Genomic DNA, 22,518 nt, shown 5'->3' on the forward strand with positions numbered 1-22,518 from the left:
TCCGCAGGTTCCCACCTCTCAGAAGCTGCTCTCGCTAAAGTTGAGCAGACATAAACCTTCGTCTGTCAGCAGCTGAACGAGAAATCAACACCAAAGCAAGCAAAGCATTTCTGAGAGGAGGGGAAACTTAAATCCTGCCAGTGGTTCCCCTCACAAGGCAGATGAAACTCAAATATTTTAGGGTGGCATCGATGCTCTCCTTGACATTTTGCAGGAAGTAAGAGGACATGTAGAGACAGTAACTGAGCCATCGCCTTTATAAACAAAATCAGGCACTTAAAAGCTGAAGTTTTGCTGTTTAACAATTTCTTTATTCATCCACATGGGAAATTTACGTTTTTACAGCAACATTTACAGAAAGAAGAAGAAAGTATGAAATAAATTAAAAAGAAAAAATGCTCATGAAAGAAGAAGAAGAAAACGTATCAAATATGAACATTTATATTAGACGATGTAGTTTATTTACATGTGTTGTGGGCTCTTTACAGTGGAGCCTGGTGTGAGGTGTAAGGCTGCCTCGTGTCTACGGCGTAACTGTCAGAGCTGCTGCACAGCCAAGAGTAAAGTTTGAAACAAGGAAGTGAATTCAAACCTGCAGAGGACAGCCAGACACACTGTTGTGAGCTGACTTGTGGTCTAGAGACAGAGAAACACTGAGCTGCCGCTTCTTTCCTGTCACTTCTGTCTCGTACTGGTCTGTGGAGGGAGCATGCCAGGAGCTCAGATGGGCTGAAGGAGGCCGTTTCCAGCAGATGCATGCGTCAGGATGAACAGCAACAGTAAGACGGTGAACTCCACTGCAATCAAAGCAGAGGTCAAGCGGCATGAATCTCTGCAGAGGATAATCACCAGACTTTCCAAGCAGTTAGACAGAGTTGCGGATCCGCAGCTGCGCTCGGGCCTCAAAGTGTACCTCCACAGCATCGAAGGTAGGCGCTTGTCTCATGGGCTCATTTGGTGGAAGCAGGGAGTGAAGCGATGTTTTGTGGGTGTGAGACATGCTCTCAGGGTGCCAGTTCAAGTTTTGATGTGATAAAGAGGAGCGTTTGTCAGCAGTGAACTGGAGGTGAGTCCCTGTGGTAGCATGATGACGTTGCTGATCGACATCTCCTCTGCACTTCCTGCATCAGTTGGCATGCGTTTACCGAGAGTCGCTATCTTGATGTTCCATTTATTCTCGCGTCAGTCTGGGGGGCTGAAATTCATACTCCTCACTTTTGCACGTTGTGACATTTATCTCTGAGTCACACTCTGGACATGGCAACCAATGGCAACATCCCTCAGCAGCTATCGCCATGGCAGCAGGAGGAAACCTGCTGTGTGGCCTACTTCCTGTCTGCCAATCTGCAAAGCCACTTCCTTTCAGACAAACTGAGTCTATTAAATGTGAAGTTGATCAGTTTTACATCATTTCCTCATTTCCCACCATTTATATCGTGAGCCTCATGGCGTAATTGCCTCAGTCATATTTTGGCCAAATTGAGGTGTGTGCCTAACTCTACTCTCCAAAGGCTTCTGAGTCCCTGCGCCTGATGGCTCAGTTTGTATGGAACTTAGGGTTGGTTATTGGTTGAAGAATGAATGTTATGTTCCTCATGTTTTCAGAACAACCACCTGAAACTGCTATGTTTTTGTGGAGACTGATACACATCTTCTCTTCTCTCTCCTGTGTGTGTGTACATACACACACTGGGGGAAATAAGTATTGAACGCATTCACTTTTTTGTCATTACATTTATTTCCAAAGATGCAATTCATGTGACATTTCTTCCAGACACTGGTATGAACTCAAATAATCCACACATGAAAAGAAATCACAACATTCAAATCCATAAATAATGATCATGTGGAATTATGTGCAATAACGCAGGAACAAAGTATTGAACACACCATGGGAAAGCTGTATAGTTTGGCAAGGAAAGGCACCGTACCATCTCAAATCTGAAAGTAATTAGTCTTTGTACTTCCTATAAGTGCAGACCAACATCAGCTGGGTGAGTGCTGATTGATGGCCCTATAAGCAGGTTGTTTTTTCACCAAGTGGTCAAACAAGACACATCTCATGATGGGTAAAAGCAAGGAGCTCTCTCAAGACCTTCGCAACCTGATTGTTGCTCAGCATCAGAATGGAACTGGTTCCAGACTTATCTCCAAGCATCTGAATATTCCAGTAAGCACCGCTGGGGCTATTATCCTCAAGTGGAAGAAGCATCACCTTATCATCAACAGGCCACGCACAGGAGCTCCTCGCAAGATTTCTGACCAGGGGGTCAGAGAGATGGTCAGAAGAGTTCTCAAAGAGCCAAGGACCACCCGGAAAGCGCTCCAGAAAGACATGGAGGCAGCAGGTACAAGTGTTACAGAGAAAACGATAGGCAATGCACTCCACCGCCATGGCCTCTATGGACGCTCAGCCCGCAAGACTCCATTCCTCAAAAAAAGGCACGTTGAAGCTGGTTTGAAGTTTGCTAAACAGCATCTGGATAAGCCTGTGGAATACTGGGAGAACGTTGTCTGGTCAGACCAGACCAAAGTTGAACTTTTTGGCTGTCATACTACACACCATGTTTGGAGGAGAGATGGCACTGCACATCACCCAAATAACACTACACCAACAGTGAAGTTTGGTGGTGGAAACATCACGGCATGGGGTTGTTTCTCATCTCCTGGTACTGGCAGACTTCATATAATTGAAGGAGCAATGAATGGAAACATCTATCGGCAAATTCTTGAGATGAACCTGCTGCCATCCACCAGGATGATGAAGATGAGACGAGGCTGGACCTTTCAACGGGACAACGATCCGAAGCACAGGGCAAAGTTGACTCTCCAATGGTTTAAAAATAAGAAAATCAATGTGTTAGAATGGCCCAGTCGATCACCTGACTTAAATCCGATTGAACATTTGTGGAAAGAACTAAAGAAAAAGGTTCACCAGAGGGCACCAAAGAATATTCAAGATTTAAAGACAATCTGTGCGGAGGAATGGGCAAAAATCCCACCTGAGCAGTGTGGGCGAGTAGTTAATACATACAAGAGGCGTCTGGAAGCTGTCATTGCAAACAAAAGCTTCTCCACAAAGTCTTAAACCAGTCTCAGATGGTGTGTTCAATACTTTGTTCCTGTGTTATTGCACATGATTCCACATAATCATTCTTTATGGATTTGAATGTTGTGATTTCTTTTCATGTGTGGATTATTTGAGTTCATACCAGTGTCTGGAAGAAATGTCACATGAATTGCATCTTTGGAAATAAATGTCATGACAAAAAAGTGAATGCGTTCAATACTTATTTCCCCCAGTGTGTGTGTGTGTGTGTGTGTGTGTGTGTGTATATATATACACACACATGTTTTCCATGACCTGTTTGTATTAAAGCAGGCAGAGGTTGGAGAATGATGGCTTTAGGCTTAAACACCACCACGCCCTCTCGGTGAGTAGAGGAGGGCTCCTGCCTTCTTGTCAGCATATTTCCCCAAAATACTACAGCGCAATCCTGCAAGGCTAATTCAGACTTCTGTACCAATACGACCCAGACATCTTCAGCTCAGCACGTAAAAGATGACTTTCCATCCTCCACCATCTTGTGTGCAGCTGAGTTCTTCTCTGAAATTCCCTTTAAGAAAATCAACCCAGGGGGATAGAAGCCACGCTGCCCACTAGTGTTGAGGTGGTGTACTTGCAGTATATATGAAGTACCTCATAGTTTAACACAAATGCAGTACTTGAGAAAAGTAGGTAACACCCCACCTCTTTGGGGGGTGGGGGGTCACATTTGTGATTTTCTTTTTGATTTCTTCAGTTGATTCATTCTGGGACACTGCACTCATTCCTCTGTTTGTCTGAGGATTGAAGGTCAATGAGCTCCCTCATGGATTTTTTTCTTTATAGGTCTTTTTAGGTTCTGGCGGATCTTGAAACACTGCTAGCTTTCCCCTATGTCTAAAAACAAACACTCAATCGAATTCTTGTGTAATTAGGCCGGCGAGTCGAGAGTGTAGCAAGGATCAAAGCCAGCGAATCCTCCGTGGGACCTGGATCTGTGAGTGGAGACTTCACAGGCGCTAAAAAGAGAACCACCTCTCCTTTTTGGACTTAATGAGCGATTGGGATGTGGTCGGATGGCTGTGTGTGAAGAAAAGAAAAAAGAGAGGAAGAAGGTGCTCCAGAGAGCTAAAAGAAGACATTTGAATATGAATCGGACTGCAGAATGGCAGCAGACTGAGAGTGAAAATAGATGCGGGAGGGGACAGTGAAGGAGAAATGAAAACTCACCCAGCATGACCACTGCCCTTGGCGACTCTCCATCTGACAGCACCCTCACATGGGTGTCACCATGCGTGTGTGTGTGACCGAGACATGGAGGGCACCTAAAACGCCCTGATACTCTTTCCATGATCATGAGCTTAAACACAAACCTCACGTGGACTCTAAACACTCTGGAGACGCTTCAGCGTGGAAACGCCAGCATCGTTGCACTCATGTGAAAAACATCTTAAGGTGATCGGCGTGCCGCTCCTTCGCCCTCTGCTGCACTTTGATTTGATCCATTGCTGAGTACATTTTTAATCACTTCCTCTGTGTGAGCGGCTGCAGTTGCCATTCCTCTCAGGTTGCTCTCTCCCCTTGAGCCAAAGGCGGTTGTCAGGGGTCTTTTGTATTCAGTGTGAGTAGTTATTGCCCTCTCTCTGACTGTGGAGGGGAGGGGGAGGCGGGCTGAGCAGGTGGACAGTCAGCTCGTGTATTATGGGATGGTGGTGGGAGGCTGCTAGGTGGGGAGAGGCATCCTCTGATTTCACATCAAGGGTTTTTTTAATCAGAGAGTAATTAAGGAGGAATGACAATGGTAATAAGTCACATGAGGGCTGTGTAATCATGTTTGCTGCAGTGTTTTTGTTGCGTTTGCATGATCACAGCTTCTGCTCTCGTTGACATTTTGATCAGTGAATCTTTAAAAATCAAATTTTACTGTCAGATGAAAAAAATGCCAGACGACGTTTGAATTCATTTGATGTATTTACGTAGATAACAATATATGTGTTAAACTGTGCCTCAGCCATTGATGTCCAATATGTTCCCATCCTCTCACGCCATCGGCTGGTTCATGCTGAGCCCACTTCTGCTAATGAACACATGCCGTAGAAGGCAATAGCCTACAGATCAATACACACACACACACGCACACACACACAGGAAATCTCTTTGACAATGAGACACACACACAGAATGGGTTGTGATACAAAGATCCAGGGAGTGATAAAGAATGTACCAACAGAGGAGGAGGAGGAAGGAAGGACATGGAGGAGATGATTGTGCCACCAGCGCCAGGAAGATTGTAACACCTTAGCAACAAACAAGCCAAGCCTCCTGCTGAGGAGGAGCCACGCAGAGACACACACGCGCACACACACACACGCAAGTATACAACTGAAGACAGATGGATGATCCTGATAGAAGCTTTCTGGCAGCTGTATAATGACAGTTGGAGCTTGGAAAACCTGCCTCCACAAGCATCCATCTTTTCTTCCTACAGTTTGTCACTGCTGACTTGTTTCACCTCCCTGCCACTGATCTTTCCTCCTGTGGTCTCCCTGCATTTAGCAAGTCCAGCTTGTGTGCACTGCTGCTTTACCACCAGCCGTTACCCCCCCCCCCCCCGTTCCCCGGCTCACAGGGAGAAAGATGGAGGGGAGGAGGGGACGGGAGGGATGAGCAATAAAGAGCAGGGACCCTGAGAGCAGCAGCAGGAGAAGAGAGAAAATGCAGGAGGGAAAGAGGAGAAGCAGCATCCTCCTGCATCGTATGGATTGACTGTTGCGACGAGGAGGGGCGTGAGGAGGGAGGGACATCCTATTAATGTGTTTGTGAGTGAGAAACGCAGAGCTGTGAATGTGTGAGGGTGTGTGGACTCGCTGAACCTGCACGACGGTGTCTGTATCGGAAAGCTCCGGAGCCTGTGACTCGCCTCCTCTGTGTTGTCATGATTAACGCCTGATGCGCTCAGAGGACACAGGCAGCCCAGGAGACAGCGAGAGGGGTGTGATGGCCGGACGCGCCCCGACTCCATCATGCATCTCCAAATATCCGCCAGGACTACGGTTGGCTTCTCCCACTGATCCCCTTCAGCCTTCATCAATGTCCTTCCTGTTCATCTCGGTGAGGCTGCCTACCTTCCTGCCGCTGCGCTCTCTGAATGGATGGCACACATGTGAAGCCTGGAATGAGAGCCCGTGATCTAAACTGGACTGCATACAGCTCCGGCTTCCATACTGCTTTGGCTCGACTCAAATGCATTTTTAGACTTTTTCACTTTACAGCTGCAGATCTGATGACGTATGATGCGGGGAGTTGTTTTTCTGAATTGAATCATGTCTCTGGCACAAGAAGAGAGAAGAGGCTGGTCGAGCAACATATGAGCTGGGGGTGCTACAGGCGAATAATAAGGTCAAACAAATAATTACCATGTGGCATCATGATGAAGATTTATTTGCCCCAGCAGTGGCAAATGAATGCAGCGGATAGATTTTAATTAGGTGTTTTCTAGGAACAAAACGACTGCGCTGAAAATGAAAATCGCAGAAGAAACCCGTGACTGAAATTAAAGTCCCTAACAAAGAAATAGGGATTTGGGGGATGGATGAAACCAGCGGTCCCTTTGCCACTGTATCTTCCAAGGAGAAACTCCCTCCATGTAAGTTTTTAGTTTGCCGTCAGATTCCTTCACATTCCAACACGCTGGCTAACTGTCAGGTGTTCATGTCGCTGTGTCTGGTTTCATTCATCTACTGTGTGTCTACTGAAGCCTGACCCCATGAGTGGAGGCGGTGCCCTGCAGCAGCGCACCACCTACCTCATCTCCCTCACCTTGGTCAAGGTAGAGGCTGTGGAGGAGAATGGAGGCGAGGCCAAGAGCAGCAGCCAAGGGAGGGAGGTGGAGGCCGGGCCGGCGGCCCAGGCGGGAGCGAGGGCGGGAGAGGAGGTCGGGGTGAGAGCGGTGCCTGGAGGGGACGCTCCCGCCCAGGCTGAGAATGGAGCTGGAGTGGGCTGCCCACGAAGTACTGAAGATGCCGGTGGTGTCAAAGGGGGAAAATTAAAAGAACTCAAAGAAGGAGAGCGAAAACCCGACAGCCCCTCGAAAGACAAACCTCTACCCGCCGTTGATGTCCCAGGAACAGGAAGTGAGAAACTGCTGTGTAACCTTTCGATCCCCTTACCGGCCGAAAGAGCAACACCTCAGAAGTCTACTGATTCAGACTTGGCACGAGCTGAGAAGACGCCTTGCACCCCAGAAGCGAAGCAATGCAGGTCTCCGTCTGTGACCGCGACACCCTCAACGGAGGTGGTTGAGCCCACTCGCACCCCGACCAGAACCAGCCTCCCCATTCGCCCAGCGGGACAACGTCCGGTCAGTCTGCTGAAGTCTCACAGCAGCGTGGCCACCCGTGGCCGGGATGCCAGAGACGGTAGAGAGCGCAGCCCTACCTCAGCCCAGAGCCTTGACCGCAAGGACTGCCGCATGCCAACGCGCTCACCGGGCCCCTGCAGGGCCTCGTGGGCCGAGGCGAGCAGGCCCGAAGGATGGCGGGACCCACGAGATGAGGTTCAATCAGGAATACCGCTGGAGATTGGAGGTGGGATGGTTGCAGTGATGAGAGACATTCCCAGGAAGGAGAGACTAAAGGCAGGCTCAACCTCCCTACCTGCACCGGCTACCCAGGCTCCCAAACCGCCACGGAAGGGTAAAAGCCGCACATTGGACAACAGTGACCTGAACAGCCTCTCTGAAGACCTGGGGCTGGCCAGGGAGGCCCAGCAGGCGCAGCAGGGCCAACGAGGCTCCGCCAAAGACAGGAAGATGCTCAAATTCATCAGTGGCATTTTCACTAAGAGCAGTTCAGGAGCGGTGGGGTCATCGTCCACAGCGCCTCCCGTCTATATACAGAGAGACTCCAGTGAGGAGGAAGGTAGGAGGTCACACACACACACACACACACACACACACACACACACACACACATCACTGTCTTCGACTCTAAATCCCCCCTCAGGATGACATTATCAGCAACACTCCTGTCTGCTGTTCCTGCCAAACCATTACCAGACAAGACCCTCATCCGTGTGGAGGCATCCGTTTAGTCAGGATGGGGTTGGGTGGGGTTGATGTCTAATAAAAAAATCCCACGCTAAATCCATAACACGTGTCAGGAAACATGCTCCTGAAGCATGTGGGACTTCAGACTGATGACAGATGAAGTTCTTTGATCAGGGAATTGACAATAGAATCATCTTGGACAGTCTTAATCTAATTCCCCTCAGAGCGCGGGCCGATTTCACACTGCTGGAGGGGTAATCTCTGCACTCTCACACACACACACACACACACACACACACACACACACACACACACACACACACTGAAGCTGCGCTCCCAGCATGGGTTTAAATCTCATAATGAAGCCAAAGGGGAGAAGAGCTGGTGGCACGAGCACAGATGGATCGCGCTGCTCGTCTTGATTTTTGGCTTCATTTCCATGAATCTGTGAGAGGGGAAGACATGAGGCGATATTTGTTCTCCCACGTCAAAAAGGGAGGTGTGAATCCACAGTCATTCAAGAACGTTTTTAATCCCGTCGTTGACAGTCCACCCACTACATGTTCTGTTGGTTTTTCTCTCTCTCTCTCTCTCTCTCTAAATACCAACATGTCAAATCATTCATGTGACGGTTTGGGGCCGACACATCGTGTTCAGGTTCTTCTCGTGTGTCGACGGCTGCGTTGTACAACACATCTCTTTCACAAACATGTTTGCTCAAAGAGCAAGTGTCCGCCTGCGGTAGTGTGTGTGTGTGTGAGTGAGTGTGTGTGTGAGTGAGTGTGTGTGTGAGTGAGTGAGTGTGTGTGTGAGTGAGTGTGTGTGTGTGTGAGTGAGTGTGTGTGTGTGTTTTCTGTATCCATTCACTCATTGTGTATTCACACTGTTACACATGCACATTGTGGATTCACTCAAGTAGTGAGACTACACAGACTCAGACACACACACACACACGCGTGTGCGTGTGAGCAAGCGCACGCATGCACATACACACAGTCAGGGCAGGAGGAAGTGTTGCCATGGCAACCGGCAGGACTGCTGCTTCTGCTGCTGCTACAGAGGCAGAGCCTGATGAAACAGAGGGTGGAGGATGTGTGTGTGTGTGTGCGTGCGCTCGTGTACGCACACACACAGGCTTAAAGGTTTGTGACAAAATTCCAGAAAAAACGATTAAGTTACAGAATCGGCAGTTGTGAGTGTGAGCCACAGGCGACATGTGAGGGCGAGGAGGATCCCACGCGATTGGTTCAGAATGTGGATAATTGGCTTGTGTGTAAATCTGTGTGTGGAAGCAGCTGAAGGATCCCAGTGTCTGATCAGTTTGGGTCAGAAAGAAAGGAAAAGTGTTTGTGTGGTGGGAGGTGCCCCTCTGCCCGCCAGCTTGTATGTATAAGCCCATTTTCTCTCGCCTGAAGAGCGTCATCACTGTCTGTTCTGTTCGGTGTTGGCCTGGATGCTCCAGAGATGTGAGCGCCACACATTAGCCAGGAGGAGAACGAGTGTGTCAGCCACGCCAAGTCTCTTGGTCTCTTCTGTTGCGTCTCTCGTTATTTTTAGCCACACTCCCCTGATGAGGGCCTGTCAGGTGATACACCACTCCAAGAATCGCTACACTTTAATCGTCGTTAAATCTGGTTCAGATATTTGTGATCCAGAGATACTGAAGCATTGATGATCCTGTGACTTCCATCTAGTGCCCTTATTACCTCCTCCTGTGTGTGTGTGTGTGTGTGTGTGTGTGTGTGTGTGTGTGTGGCAGATAGATTAGCAAAACATCCAATACAGATGTGACTTCAGTTGCTGCCTTACGTTCCAGGAGGCGTGAAGAGCAGACAGTTGATATGATTTGATTGACAAGTGACTTTCAGAGGTCATCAGGATGGAGCTGAAGAGGTTCCTTAGATCTGTGCAACAAACTGATAAAGCAGGACATTATTTCACAAGACTGCATCCATATTCCATCCTCCAGTGTCATTATTGCAATATAAATATATACGAATATACGTATGTATTTATTATAAGGTCCCATGGGGACCCAAGTATGTGTGATGGCAACTATATTTCAATGTGTTTGTTCATGAGTGTATATAAATATATATATTTATATACACACACTTGTATGTCAGTACAGTGCTGTACTTTACTGTTCTGTACAAATCCCATTCCTGTAATTACGGACATGTTTGCCAGATTTGCCTCGCTCAGGATCCACCCCCCCCCCCCCCCCCCCCCCAGCTGCAGCTGGGTGTTTGGGTGCAAGCGTCACATCACATTGGGGGCATGCCACCTCTTTCCTGCCCTAGTGGTTGCACTAGCACAGCTGTGAGCCCCCCCCCCCCCCCGCCCCCCTGACAGCAGGAGATGCAGGTTCACATTCGCAGACGTCTCTGAGTGGCAGCTGAACTGAAGCATCTCCTGAAGGCCGCGGCGGCTCCTCACACAGCTGCCCGTCACTTACAGCGGGGGGGTGGGGGTCAAAGTGAATAACGAGTGCTGTGACTGCACCTTGTTGCCCCCCCCCCCCCCCCCCCCCCGTGATTGAAAGGTTATATTCATTAACACAACCTGCAAGGCCACACCTGTGGATCACGGCGACCAGTCACGCAGCTGTGACTGACCTCACACCCACTGGCCGCCACGGCAACGCTGCAGGATCAGGTGATGAGTGGTTCTGTCTCTGTCTCTCCAGTGAACATCGCCAACAGCCAGGAGTGGAGCCTGAGTCGAGCCATCCCGGAGCTGCGCCTGGTGAGCCTGCTTTCCTTCTCAGTGTAGGACCCAACCAACGCCACGTGACGTTGGTCTCTGTAGAAAGAAACACACACACACCTCCTGTACAGAGACGTGATATTTTCTAAAATTATCACATTAAATAAATATAATTATAATAATTCTATATTGTAATAATTATCATCCATACATTCTTTATACATTTGTCCTTTCCACTTTGTTTTTTGTCAGCAAAGCAGCATTTATGTAGATTATATTTGATAAAGAGGATCATGATTGTTCACCAGAACCTGGACCTGTTTATTGTTCACGGTTACACAAACCTGAACAAGAAGAAGAAGTCCATGTTCATGGCGTTAGAGTTCAGCCTGCCGTGCAAAGGTCTTCGTGAAATCGGAGGTTTGTCGTGATGTAAAACAAAAACAAAACTGCTGCGTTATTTCTGGATTTGTGGTGCAAGTCGAAGTTGATCCATGCGGATTTTTAAATCTAGTTTTTATGAATTCGTCTGAGGGACGATGAGGCAAACACGTTGCTGCACCGCGGCACAGGAGCCAGGCCCTGGAAGTACGGCAGCACTTAAGAACAACACCCTTTAATCAATCAAATTTGATGATATTTAAGTGAATTTTTGAAATAACGCTGTGAGTAATGCGGCGAGTCTCAGTGAGCTGGTAGAAGTTCAGGATCTGCTCACTAAACCAATTTAAAAGAACAAAACACATCCAGTGGAGGACATCTGTGTCTTAATTTAGTCTGAAAGCTATTTGATACCGAGGTTACGGACACTGACTGTAAAGGAGCTCTTGAATTTCCTTCCTTCCTCTCACAGGGCATTCTGGGAAGTCTGAAAAGTGGCAAGTCAGCGCTGGTGAACAAATACATCACGGGCAGCTACGTGGCTCTGGAGAAGCCTGAAGGTGAGAGACACCAGCGGTCCCTCTTGTGGAGTTTTACTGTTGAAAAGTATGAAAGGAAAATGTCCTTTTTTGCTGGCAGAGTTTCTCTCTTTTCCTCTGCGGTGTTGTTTCAGAGGAGGCTGAGTGTGTTTAGCGCAGCCAAGAGTGTGATATGATGTCATCGACGCCGCCGGCTGTGCTGCTGAATAACTTGTCTGACATTGTCTTCGTCCTTGCCAGGTGGCAGGTATAAAAAGGAGGTGCTGGTGGACGGGCAGAGCCACTTATTACTGATCCGAGAGGAAGCTGGCCCTCCTGATGCACAGGTGTGTGTGTGTGTGTGTGTGTGTGTGTGTGTGTGTGTGTGTGTGTGTGTGTGTGTGTGTGTGTTTGTCATTCAAAAACTGTAAAGTCAAAATTCCCCAAACTTAGTAGAGGGGTGTAACACAGGTCAAGGAAGAATCCACACACAAACCCTCACGCACACACACACGCTGGCAACAGTAGAGGTCATGGCGTTGTGCAGGTCCTCCTCCTAGCGGTTGACCTGATCCACCTTAAATAAGACCTTGGTAACTTGGTTACCGTGACGACTGAGAGCTTCAGTCTAAGGGCGTCACCGTGGTGAAGACGATACTGGAATAAAAGTCCAATTTTCCTGAAGCAACTGGTCGTGGAGGGACAGTGGGGCCCTGAGAAATCCCCCACTGTTGGGTCAGAGGCTCTGGTTGGGTTTGTCGGGTTCCAAGCAGTGGTGTGGTTCAGTCTGCCAGATGTGACTGGAAATGCTTGTAAACACCCCAGAGGGGCTTCAGGTAAACTTGTCCGTCCTCTTCCTGCCTCCAGTTCAGCAGCTGGGTGGACGCCGTCCTCCTGGTCTTCAGTCTGGAAAACGAAGGCAGCTTCCAGGAGCTCTACCAGCTGTACAGCCAGCTCAGCGCACACCGCACGGACGTCCCCGTCATCGTGGTCGGCACTCAAGGTCAGTGCACAAATCACAAGGCCGCAGACCAGTAGATCTGCATATTCTGGGACGTCGTAAACCGGAGTTAGCTGGAGTCAGAGGGACTTGTTCATCATGCACGGTCCGTTACGCTTGTAGCGTGATTGGATCAGCGGGAAGGATGGATGGCTCATTAATATTCATGAGGAAAACGCTACCTGATTGCCTGGTGAGCGCCGTAACCCTCACCATAAACCGATGGAGTGGTACCATGAATATCAAGGAGCGGTGCTCCTACTGATCCAGTCATGACGGTGAAGCTGCAACCTGTTGTTTGTTTGTTTGCATGCCAGCAGGATACTATTCAGAGTAAACAAGTACCGGGGTGGGAAAAGTACTACAATATTCTATTCAAGTGAAAACTTCCTTTTTATGAGATTTTCCTTCAGGGGAAGTAACATTACTGGTCTCTGAATCTACTGAAAGTTGTGGTACTGAGAAGTTCTGTGTGGGACGGCTCCTTTGGTTCTGGCAGCAAGATCACGATTAATAAATGGAAATTTCAATCAATAAAAGATATTGTTGTGAGTAACTCTTAGAACCCGCTGGAACTCGTTCTTGCATCAGAACAGATTGTCGGTACGAGGCCCAAAACACGTGACCTTGACCCGGTTGCTGTGTTTGTCCTCAGATAAGATCAGTAGCACCAACCCTCGAGTGATCGAGGACCAGAGGGCCCGGCAGCTGTGCATCGACGTGCGCCACTCGCTCTTCTACGAGACCTGCGCCACCTACGGCTTCAACGTTGATCGGGTTTTTTCGGAGGGTGAGTTGACACAGGATGAATGTCCCGAGTCGCCGTGGAAACTCGCGTGGAGTCGCCGCTGCTCACTGATGGTTGGCCGGCTGTTTTTCAGCTGCTCAGAAGATCGTAGCCCAGAAGAAGCAGGCAGCACTGCAGGCCTGCAAGTCCCTCCCCAACTCTCCCAGTCACTCTGGAGGCTCCACACCAGGATCTGCATCGTTCCCCAGCCAGGTACCAACCTACCAGCACGCCTGGGAGCTCGCCCAACCAGACAGCTTAACTGGTTTTTGTCTTGACTTGTAATGGCCAACGCTGGAAGCCTGAGTAGCTGCGTGATCTGCGTACGGCAGTTTGTTTGCCCACAGTTGCCATGACAACAGGGATGTTGTGGTTTCACTGGTTGCTGCATAATCAAGTATTTTAGTGAATAAGATCCTGATAAACCAGCTCCGGCCGGTATTGATGATGATTCCAGTGACGTCCCAGTGACAAACTGGCCTCAGTGACCAAGACTGACCCACACGGTCCAGGTTCTGACTGCTAGCAGGGAAAGAAATCAAAATCAATACTGATATTAAACTCGTTCTTCAGATTTCTGTCAACAAAATGGTTTTGCAGTCTAGACAGGAATTACATAAGAGCTGATAAAAATAGTGCAAAGATGAAAGTCTGCCACTGTTGCCGTGCTGATGTTTCCCTCAGAATTAAAGCACTGGCTGCCTTCAGCGGAGCAGCTTCTTGTTCTTCACACCTCTGCAGAGTGGTAGCGAGATTGTTGCTGGCACTGGGAATAAACTGCTCAGCTTCTCAGTGTGATGGAGAAACTACGCTAGCATGAACGTAGAACACGTCTAAAGATTCAAGCTGAAGATAAGAGTGGGGAACTGGGGCGGGTTTGGTGGTGCAGGTGTCACACAGCTCATTGCTTTTACATAGAAATGAAGCTCTCTGAGTTTCAAGCTGTGACAAAACAAGTCCACACTGCTGGCGAAGCTCATGAGCGTGCTCAGTGGGCAGAGCTTCCTGTTAGCCACCTGCTAACTAGAACGCGGGTGAATAATTTAATCGTCGAGATCTTCTAGACTACAAATTTTATTAGACCAAATGGATCCACCTTAGCTGCTTCACAGGGGTTGTAGGACGCTCAAAATAATGCACCCACTGTTTTATAGCCACAACAGAAGCTACAGAGGACCTGGAGCCCGTGATGTTAGCGCGGGTCGAGAGTTTGTAATACCTCTCATAGCCAGAAGATGGAGACATACATGCTGCACTCTTGCTTTAAAAGTGGGACCGTGGGACCCTCCAGCGCCACTTGTCTCCTCAGGAATAAAAATATGGTTGATGGCTCCTCCAGGGATGGAGGACGCATGTGGTAGTCCATAGAGGGGCGGAGCGACGACGCAGTTAGACTTCAAAACAGGCTGCTGATCCCGTCTTCATCCGTCCACCAGCACCTTCTTCACAGTGTCCATGCTGTCAATCATCACCCTCTTTCTGAAATCTGTTTCACCTGTTTAACACGTTTCATCCTCCAACCTGGTCACTGTCTCCATCTCTTCCCTCACGCCTCCATCTCCCGCTTCATCCTGACCCCAACCCTCGCAGGCCAGTAATGGCCCGAGCAGTAGCTACGCCTACTCCCTCCCCTCCACCCCTGTGGTGAGTCACAGAGAGCTGAGGGTGGCTCAGGTTGAGGGGGGAGGCAGCGCTCGTTCCCTGAAGAACATCCCCCGACGACCCTCCCTCTTCAAGGTCAGTCTGTCACATCCCTCACCTGTTGGTCCCCGCTCACTGTCATTCCACGCCGCAGTGCTCCATCTCAGACTCTCCTGCTCCAATAACAATCTCCTCCAATCACCTTCCTGCTGCTGGGTTCCTTTTCAGAACCGGGACTCGGATAAGAAAGCTGCTGACGCGAAAGGAGACCTGAGCAGCACGCGGGGCGTTCCCATCAAACAGGTTGGTGCCACATCACGAATCAGTTACAGACAGAAACAATTATTTGACAGCAGGACATCGTCAACAGAGGCCATACTGTCTCATTTTCCTGTCACATTTGAGCTTGCATTTCTTGAAAAATGGAAAACGCAAAGCATCTTTGACGAGACCGTTTGTGGCTGAATGACTTCAAGTCAAACGCTGTATTTCTTCCTCTTTTGGTTCCTCATGACTGCTGCCAGTAATGTTCGATGTTTTCAGCACTTTGTTAGCTGTTAGCTGTCTGTCAGCAGGATTAATGCTTCAACCGATTGTCTTGAATCTTGGCGGGAGGATGAGGTGAGAGCCAAGGAAGCAGCCAGTCGTTGCTGGAGCCGATCCAAAAACTGGGACGCACTTAGAATTTGTTTTTTTGTAACCAACAATTTTCCTCATTCACATCTTTTTCTTCATCAAACCACGTTGCTTGTCATCTTGAAAACATCCAGTTATAGATTAAGTTGGGTAAGATGTGCCATCTTCTGCAGATCAGGATCGAACTTTAGGGAAAACTCTTATTTCAGCAGGATCTCACAAAACTTTGAAGACGGATGTTGATGGACTTTTGTGGGTTGAGCAACAGTGGATCAGATCCTGCAGCAGACCCGGACCAGCCTCACCTCTGCTTCAGTGTTTTCTCTCTCTGATGGGCATTCTTATTGCTTTTGCTTAAAATTATATGACTTTATTTTTGTACTTTGGAGGACGATGATATTGTTTGTGATATTTTACTCTTTGACGAGATAGAAAGAACAGAATCATGACAAGTGGGTATTTACATCCTTCAGCGACAACGTGGGAACAAACTGAACAAACATGTTCTTGTCTATTTATTTCATCTTACATAAGCAACACTCACTCACACACACACACAAACACACACACACACACACACAAACACACACACACACACACACACACACACACACACACACACACACACCTCCTCTCCAACCCTCCACAAGGATGTTCTATTAATACGGTGCCAGTGTGTTCTGCTGTTGTTGTGGGACGGCTCTTTGTGGGATGTCGCAACCCTTTGAAGAGATTTACATCTTCACGCCGTGTCTAAATTTAGGCGGCTTGTGAGCGTAGATGTGTGAGTGCCGTCACCTTGTGTTTGACAGAGCATCCTGTGGAAGAGAAGTGGCAGCTCTCTGAACAAGGAGTGGAAGAAGAAATTTGTCACCCTGTCCAACAACGGCACGCTGTCCTACCACTCCAGCTCCAGTGTAAGCGGACGCCGCCGACCACCTGCGTCGCCCTGATGTGTCAGCACAGAGCAGAGAAGATATCACCAAACGATTGTGGGGTGTTTTGTTTCAGGACTACACGCAGAATATCCACGGGAAGGAGATAGACCTGCTGCGTGTCACCGTGAAGGTTCCTGGGAAACGTCCACCCAGAGCCGTAGCGCCTGCCGGACCCTCACCTGTCCTGCCCGGCTTCGGGGTGAACGGGCTGAGTAAGGAGCTGCCAGCTGATGGCACCAGCACAGGTACCGCCTCCTCCGGCCAGACCTCCACCAGAGGGCCGACAGCATCACAACACTGACACGTGATGTTAGAAATGGTGCATTTATTCTGTTCGTCCCACGAAACACCAGTACACGCTGTTCGTCTGACTGAAGTCCTACCAGGCACGAGTTCTCACGCTTGGACCAACACGGCTGGTTTCTTCTTGAGTTCCGTCGATTGTTCCCTGGTCACGTCGACCGGGACAGGGACGGATCGCGACTATGCTTCACTGAGCTGTGTCTCTCTCTCTCTCCCCCAGTTCCCCAGCTGTGTCCAGCCACCCTGTCCGTGGTTGACGACCGGTCTGGTGGTTTGTCACCTCAAGGAGGAGAGCGAGCACTTCAGCACTGCCCCTCGTCCTTGTCCACCAAAGCACAAAGCGTTGGTGTGTGCTCAAACACACGTTCCGTTTCTGCTCAACTTTACAGGCGCCTTCATTTGTGCCTCAATGTTTCTGCTCCCAATGTCAGATGCCCTTGAGGGGACGGCGAGTCCGTTCGCTGGCAAAGACCCCGGCCAGGCGTCCCCCATGAGCGACAGGAAGAAGAACAGGAGGAAGAAGAGCATGAACCAGAAAGGGGACGCAGCTGTTGGACAAGCCGAAGGTACCTTCACGCGTGTTCAAGTGTTGACAGTGTGAATTTGTACATACATGTCCATGAGTGTGAGCAGTGAATACAGTTGGTGGCGTCCTACGGAAGCAATGCTTCAACTAAAGAGGGCTTTTGAAGGATCAAACCCTTTAGTGCCTCTCGCGCCAGAGGACCTGAGGTCTGACGCATCGCTGCGTTCCACCGTTCGGCCATCGACCACAACTGAAACAACCACGTTCCTGCCCAGTACCTAGCTCCCAGTCGGGAGGCGGCCAGGATGATGGAACTGATATCAGCTGTCATTTTCTGTGATAGATGGTGATAAAATGATCAATAGCAAAAATAATGCAGAATCAGCAACGTCATGATGTGGATTCATGACACGACACGCAAAATACTTTCAAACTGAACGCTTTCTGAATGGAGTTTGGATTTGGACAGCAGGCCTGACGTGGTATAACTCTGAATAGGATACCTTTAAATGTTAACATGTCATCCTGACATACGTGTAATACATGTATGAACACGACAGATACCGTAAACATTGTGATATGAACGCACGTCTGTTTGTGATTTGAGGAATTCAAGCTGCGTTTGTTGCCGGTCTCGCGTTCGTAACATGAAAAACGCCGTCTGAGAATCTCATCATTGGGAGTGACGTCACTGTTGTGAAAGGAAAATGGCAGCATGGCGATGATTTCTACAGACTGAAACATTAATTTGACAGTTATGCAGCAGTTCAAGTACAACAAATACTAGGCAAGTATTTGTGTTCATTCTGTGTGATTTGCACTCGTCCCTGTGGTTCCTCTTCTGGGAGAGGAACTTGAACTGTGTAGGTGCTTGCGATGTTTCCCCTCCTGGTTCTAATCTCTGACCTCTGATTTAGTGGAGGTTTTTCTCTGAAAATGTCTCAGGAGTCTATTTTTAACACCTGCACTTGTCTTTCTCTCCTTCTGTTTTTTCTTTCTGTCCCTGTGCTTATCTCTCGCTCTGCAGCCAAACGCAAAATGTGGAAATTAAAGAGCTTTGGTAGCTTGAGAAACATTAATAAGACAGGTAACACGCGAGGGTGATGGAGGTGAATCAGCTCGTGCTCAGATTAACATGAAACATCTCTCCTCTGTCTGTCTGCTCGGCATCTTCATCCCCAGCTTGACTCGCTCCTTTGACTTGTTTACATTCTAATGCGATCTTTCTGTTCTCACCTTCGTTCAAATGGCTGTTTTGTGTTACGTTGCATGTCTTTCTTTCTAACTCCCTCGCTGACTATGGATCCATGTAGCCCTTGGTTGTGATCTGCCGTAGATCATTTGTCCCTGTTGAGTTGGATGTCCTTTCTACCTGCAGAGGAAGAGAACGCAGACTTCATCATCGTGTCGTTCACCGGACAGACGTGGCACTTCGAGGCTCAGAGCCTGGAGGAGAGGGACTCGTGGGTGCTGGCCATCGAGAGTCAGATCCTGGCGAGTCTGCAGTCCTGCGAGAGCGGCAGAAACAAGGTGCTCAAATCTAAAGACCCTTGACGTTAAACTTCTCTCCAAGAGTATTTTGTCTTTCAAGAAGGTAACTCCAGTACTCAGAGAGAGATTTTCCTCCTGTGTCACTGCTTTGTGAGCCAGTATTTTACTAAAACACTGAGCTCAATAATAGTAAAATAAATAAACAACATGTAACATAAATTTACATTTTACATCACTTTGTGTACAAAAAATATATAGAATGTAGGCCTGCAGCCTTGAAGTCACAGTTTGTTAAAAACTTATTTGGAGAATCGCTTGTTGAAGTTAATCAGCAGCTTAGAGGTGACGTTTAATGAGCTGATCTCATTTCTTTGATACTGAGCGCAACAACAACGGCTAACGGTGGGTTCAAAGCCCCGCGAGACGAAAGGCAGCGTCTGAGGTGCAGTCGCGTCACAGCTGAGTTTCCTCGGTCATGTGACACACGTAGGCGATGCGAGCCACCTACGCTGAAGTTAATGGAGTTTTGTTTTTCTGAAGAGTAGTAATACTGCAGTATTTCACATGCGGTCGTGTATGTGAAGCACACTCCTGCTGCAGCATGGAGTTTGCCAAAGACAGATTTGAACAGCACCACATGCCTCAGTCAATGGTTCTCACACGTAGCACAGAGTGTGTTCTAAAATTCATTTGTAGTTTATACGAGACGTGTGTGTGTGTGTGTGTGTGTGTGTGTGTGTCTGCAGGCACGAAGAAGCAGCCAGAGTGAGGCTGTGGCCCTGCAGGCCATCCGTAACGCCAAAGGCAACAGTCTGTGTGTTGACTGTGAAGCACCAAGTGAGTCTGCTGTTATTCTGGAGGCTTCAGCTCCGACCAGCAACCTGCACTCGTCTTCACACGCGTTGTTCCCTCTGAATCAGGCGGTCATAGACCTTTAACCAGTCTTCTCTCTGTACCTGAAGATCCCACCTGGGCCAGTCTCAACCTGGGTGCCCTGATCTGCATCGAGTGCTCAGGGATCCACAGGAACCTGGGCACTCACCTGTCCCGAGTGCGCTCGCTGGACCTGGACGACTGGCCGGGAGAGCTCACACAAGTCCTGGCCGCCATTGGCAACCACATGGCCAACAGCATCTGGGAGCGCTGCACCCAGGGCAGAACAAAACCCACGCCCAGCGCCTCACGGTGGGTGCGACCCCCTAACCACATTAGCAGCCAACCTATGGCTTTCTAGTTTCTGGTCTGGTGTCGCTATTTCATCGTGCGGCCTCCAGTACATTTGAATGTGTGTGTATGTTGTATGACCAGGATTCCTGTGTGTGTCTGCTTCACTAGGGAGGAGAGAGAGTCCTGGATCCGAGCTAAATATGAGCAGCGGGCTTTTGTAGCACCTCTTCAGCCGCTGTCAGGGATCTCGCTGCCGGACGACAGCATGCCGGCGTGGCTGCTGTCGGCGGTGACGGAGAGAGATCTGCCCAGACTGCTGCTCCTGCTGGCCCACAGCACCAAGGAACAAATCAACGCTCAACCCGCGGGGTCGCCCACCTCCCGTCGCATGGCCCTGCATGCTGCATGTCAGCTGGGTGATGTTGTCATGACCCAGCTGCTCGTCTGGGTGGGTTTTCTCCTTTGTGATGGTTCTGATATATCAGAGAAGAAGAGCAAAGATATTTTATGGTAAAGTGGTTTACACCTCATGATGATTTTGCTAAGTGCAGATAAAAGTGTTTAGCTGGCAGGGCGGTCGGCGTCGCTTCATGCATCCTGTTACTCTCAAGTTCTGCAGTTCCAGAGAGACGATTCTGGGAGGAGACAAGCAGCAGCTGGGCGTCATACTCATGGTTACTGGAGAGCAGACACATGTTGCTCCTCTAACAAGAGACCATCAAATGCGAACCTGAGATGCGGTGATCAAAGATTTTGTTTACAGTCACCGGCGATGGTAAAAGCCCAGAGGCTGAAGCCTTGCTTACCCCCCCCTTTTAGCCCAAGTCAAAGCGCTTTGGGTTACTGACCATCCGGCTCAATGAAGAAAACCTGGGCCAGGTATCACATCAGGCTACATGATCAAACGCACGGCGGTCATTTATCGTGCTTTCTTTCTGCGTCCACAGTACGGCATCGATGTGAAAGCGAAAGATGGCCAAGGCCAGACCGCCATGATGATGGCCAGAAAGACAGGGAGCAAAGGCTGCATCGATATCTTGCTCCAACATGGCTGTCCCAACGAGACGTCCCCCACCACTGCCACGCCGGTCCTGTCCCGCCGCTCCAGCACTGCCAGTCTGGGCCGAACCAGCTCCAGGAAACGGGTGTCGTAGCCTGGATCGAAGCTGCTAGCACACACGGGCTGGAGAACAGATGCTACGAGTAGGATACAAGCAGAGGGATGTAAGAAAATAACAGGACTATAAATTATTGTATTAAGGAATTTAAAAATGTCTCTGAAGATTGAACAACATATCAACTTAAAAAGCAATATTCATTCCATTTGTTGATGACAGACATATTGCTGGAATACTGTGTTGTTGTTAGACCTCATTCCCAAACGACTCAAGTAGAACTTTGTAGCCATCTTCTGTAATTCTGGCAGAGCGCCGAACTGCTTCTGTTTAACGTCCTCCAGAAGTGCAATAATCCAGCAGCGACGACAAAAAGCAACAAGGTGGGGAAGAGAGCAAACTGAGCTGGAGGACTGGGGGTCGTTGTTGTGGGAGGACCATCAGGACGGCAGCGCTTTTGTTCTGATTTCCTGAGACTGGACCAAAACAACCTGGTTTTTGTTGGCTTAGCAAATAAGACATAAAGGACAGACGTCCCACTGTTAGTTGAGTGTGCCTGTCAGCAGGACGAAGCTCTGTCTGGACGTTCTAAACTGTTTTTCAGTGACAAATCAGCTGAGATAATTCTGACTTCCTCTGTAGACTAGAAACATGAATGGTTTGGAGTATGAAATATGTCATTGTTTCTCTCACAGCTCAAAGATATTATGGCGTTTTAATATACTGTAATGTACCCGACATGCTCAATGTTCAACTGTAACGAAGACACAACTGAAAAAGTCAATTTTGTAAATGGTTTCTTACAGGTGGTTTTGAAAATATGTCAAGTTTGTTTTTTCATTGTCTTTTATAATTTCTTATTCTCCTACATGTCATGAATGCATAAACCAGTAATTCTGCTTATTGAGTCTGGGAAGGCCGCAAGGACGACGTCATTCTTCACACTCATCTAGCCGTCGCGTGGGTCCCATGAGTTTGCAGTGACGTATGAAGCGGTTACAAGTGTCAGTGTTCCTTCCGGCACTGGTGGGTCGTGTGAATCCCTCAAGTGAGCTAAAACAAACGGTTACCAGTATAAAATAAACTTTTTAATCAGCACTGATTGAGTGACTTGTTTTGTTTTGCCACGCTGTTGTGTCGCATGTTAGAGCAGCACAGCTCGAGGGCGGAGCCTCCAGGGCGGATGGTTGGAGGCTCCGCCCTGGAGGCTCCG

General features: G+C 48.7%; 1 protein-coding gene across 4 annotated transcripts; it reads left to right on the forward strand.

Moving 5' to 3' along the window:
- Window positions 1-295: 295 nt before the first annotated feature.
- Window positions 296-22,403, forward strand: agap2 (ArfGAP with GTPase domain, ankyrin repeat and PH domain 2). Of its 4 annotated transcripts, XM_086213044.1 has the most exons (20): window positions 5,756-6,692; window positions 6,804-7,965; window positions 10,783-10,841; window positions 11,656-11,743; window positions 11,963-12,048; window positions 12,569-12,704; window positions 13,357-13,491; window positions 13,583-13,701; window positions 15,079-15,225; window positions 15,358-15,432; window positions 16,578-16,682; window positions 16,777-16,948; window positions 17,227-17,352; window positions 17,438-17,572; window positions 18,560-18,619; window positions 18,911-19,062; window positions 19,770-19,860; window positions 19,986-20,208; window positions 20,359-20,638; window positions 21,138-22,403. In XM_086213044.1, the coding sequence occupies exons 1-20, from the start codon at window positions 6,639-6,641 to the stop codon at window positions 21,342-21,344; spliced, it is 3,612 nt and encodes a 1,203-aa protein (XP_086069170.1). In that variant the 5' UTR covers window positions 5,756-6,638; the 3' UTR covers window positions 21,345-22,403. The 4 variants fall into 4 exon arrangements, with proteins under 4 accessions (XP_086069173.1, XP_086069170.1, XP_086069171.1 ...); XM_086213045.1 differs by lacking the exon at window positions 18,560-18,619; XM_086213046.1 differs by lacking the exon at window positions 15,079-15,225.
- The last annotated feature ends 115 nt before the right edge of the window (window positions 22,404-22,518 follow it).

This window comes from Aulostomus chinensis, chromosome 9 (genome assembly GCF_037954235.1).
Source record: "Aulostomus chinensis isolate RoL2024-O1b breed Wild chromosome 9, RoL_Achi_v1.0, whole genome shotgun sequence".
NCBI lineage: Eukaryota > Metazoa > Chordata > Actinopteri > Syngnathiformes > Aulostomidae > Aulostomus > Aulostomus chinensis.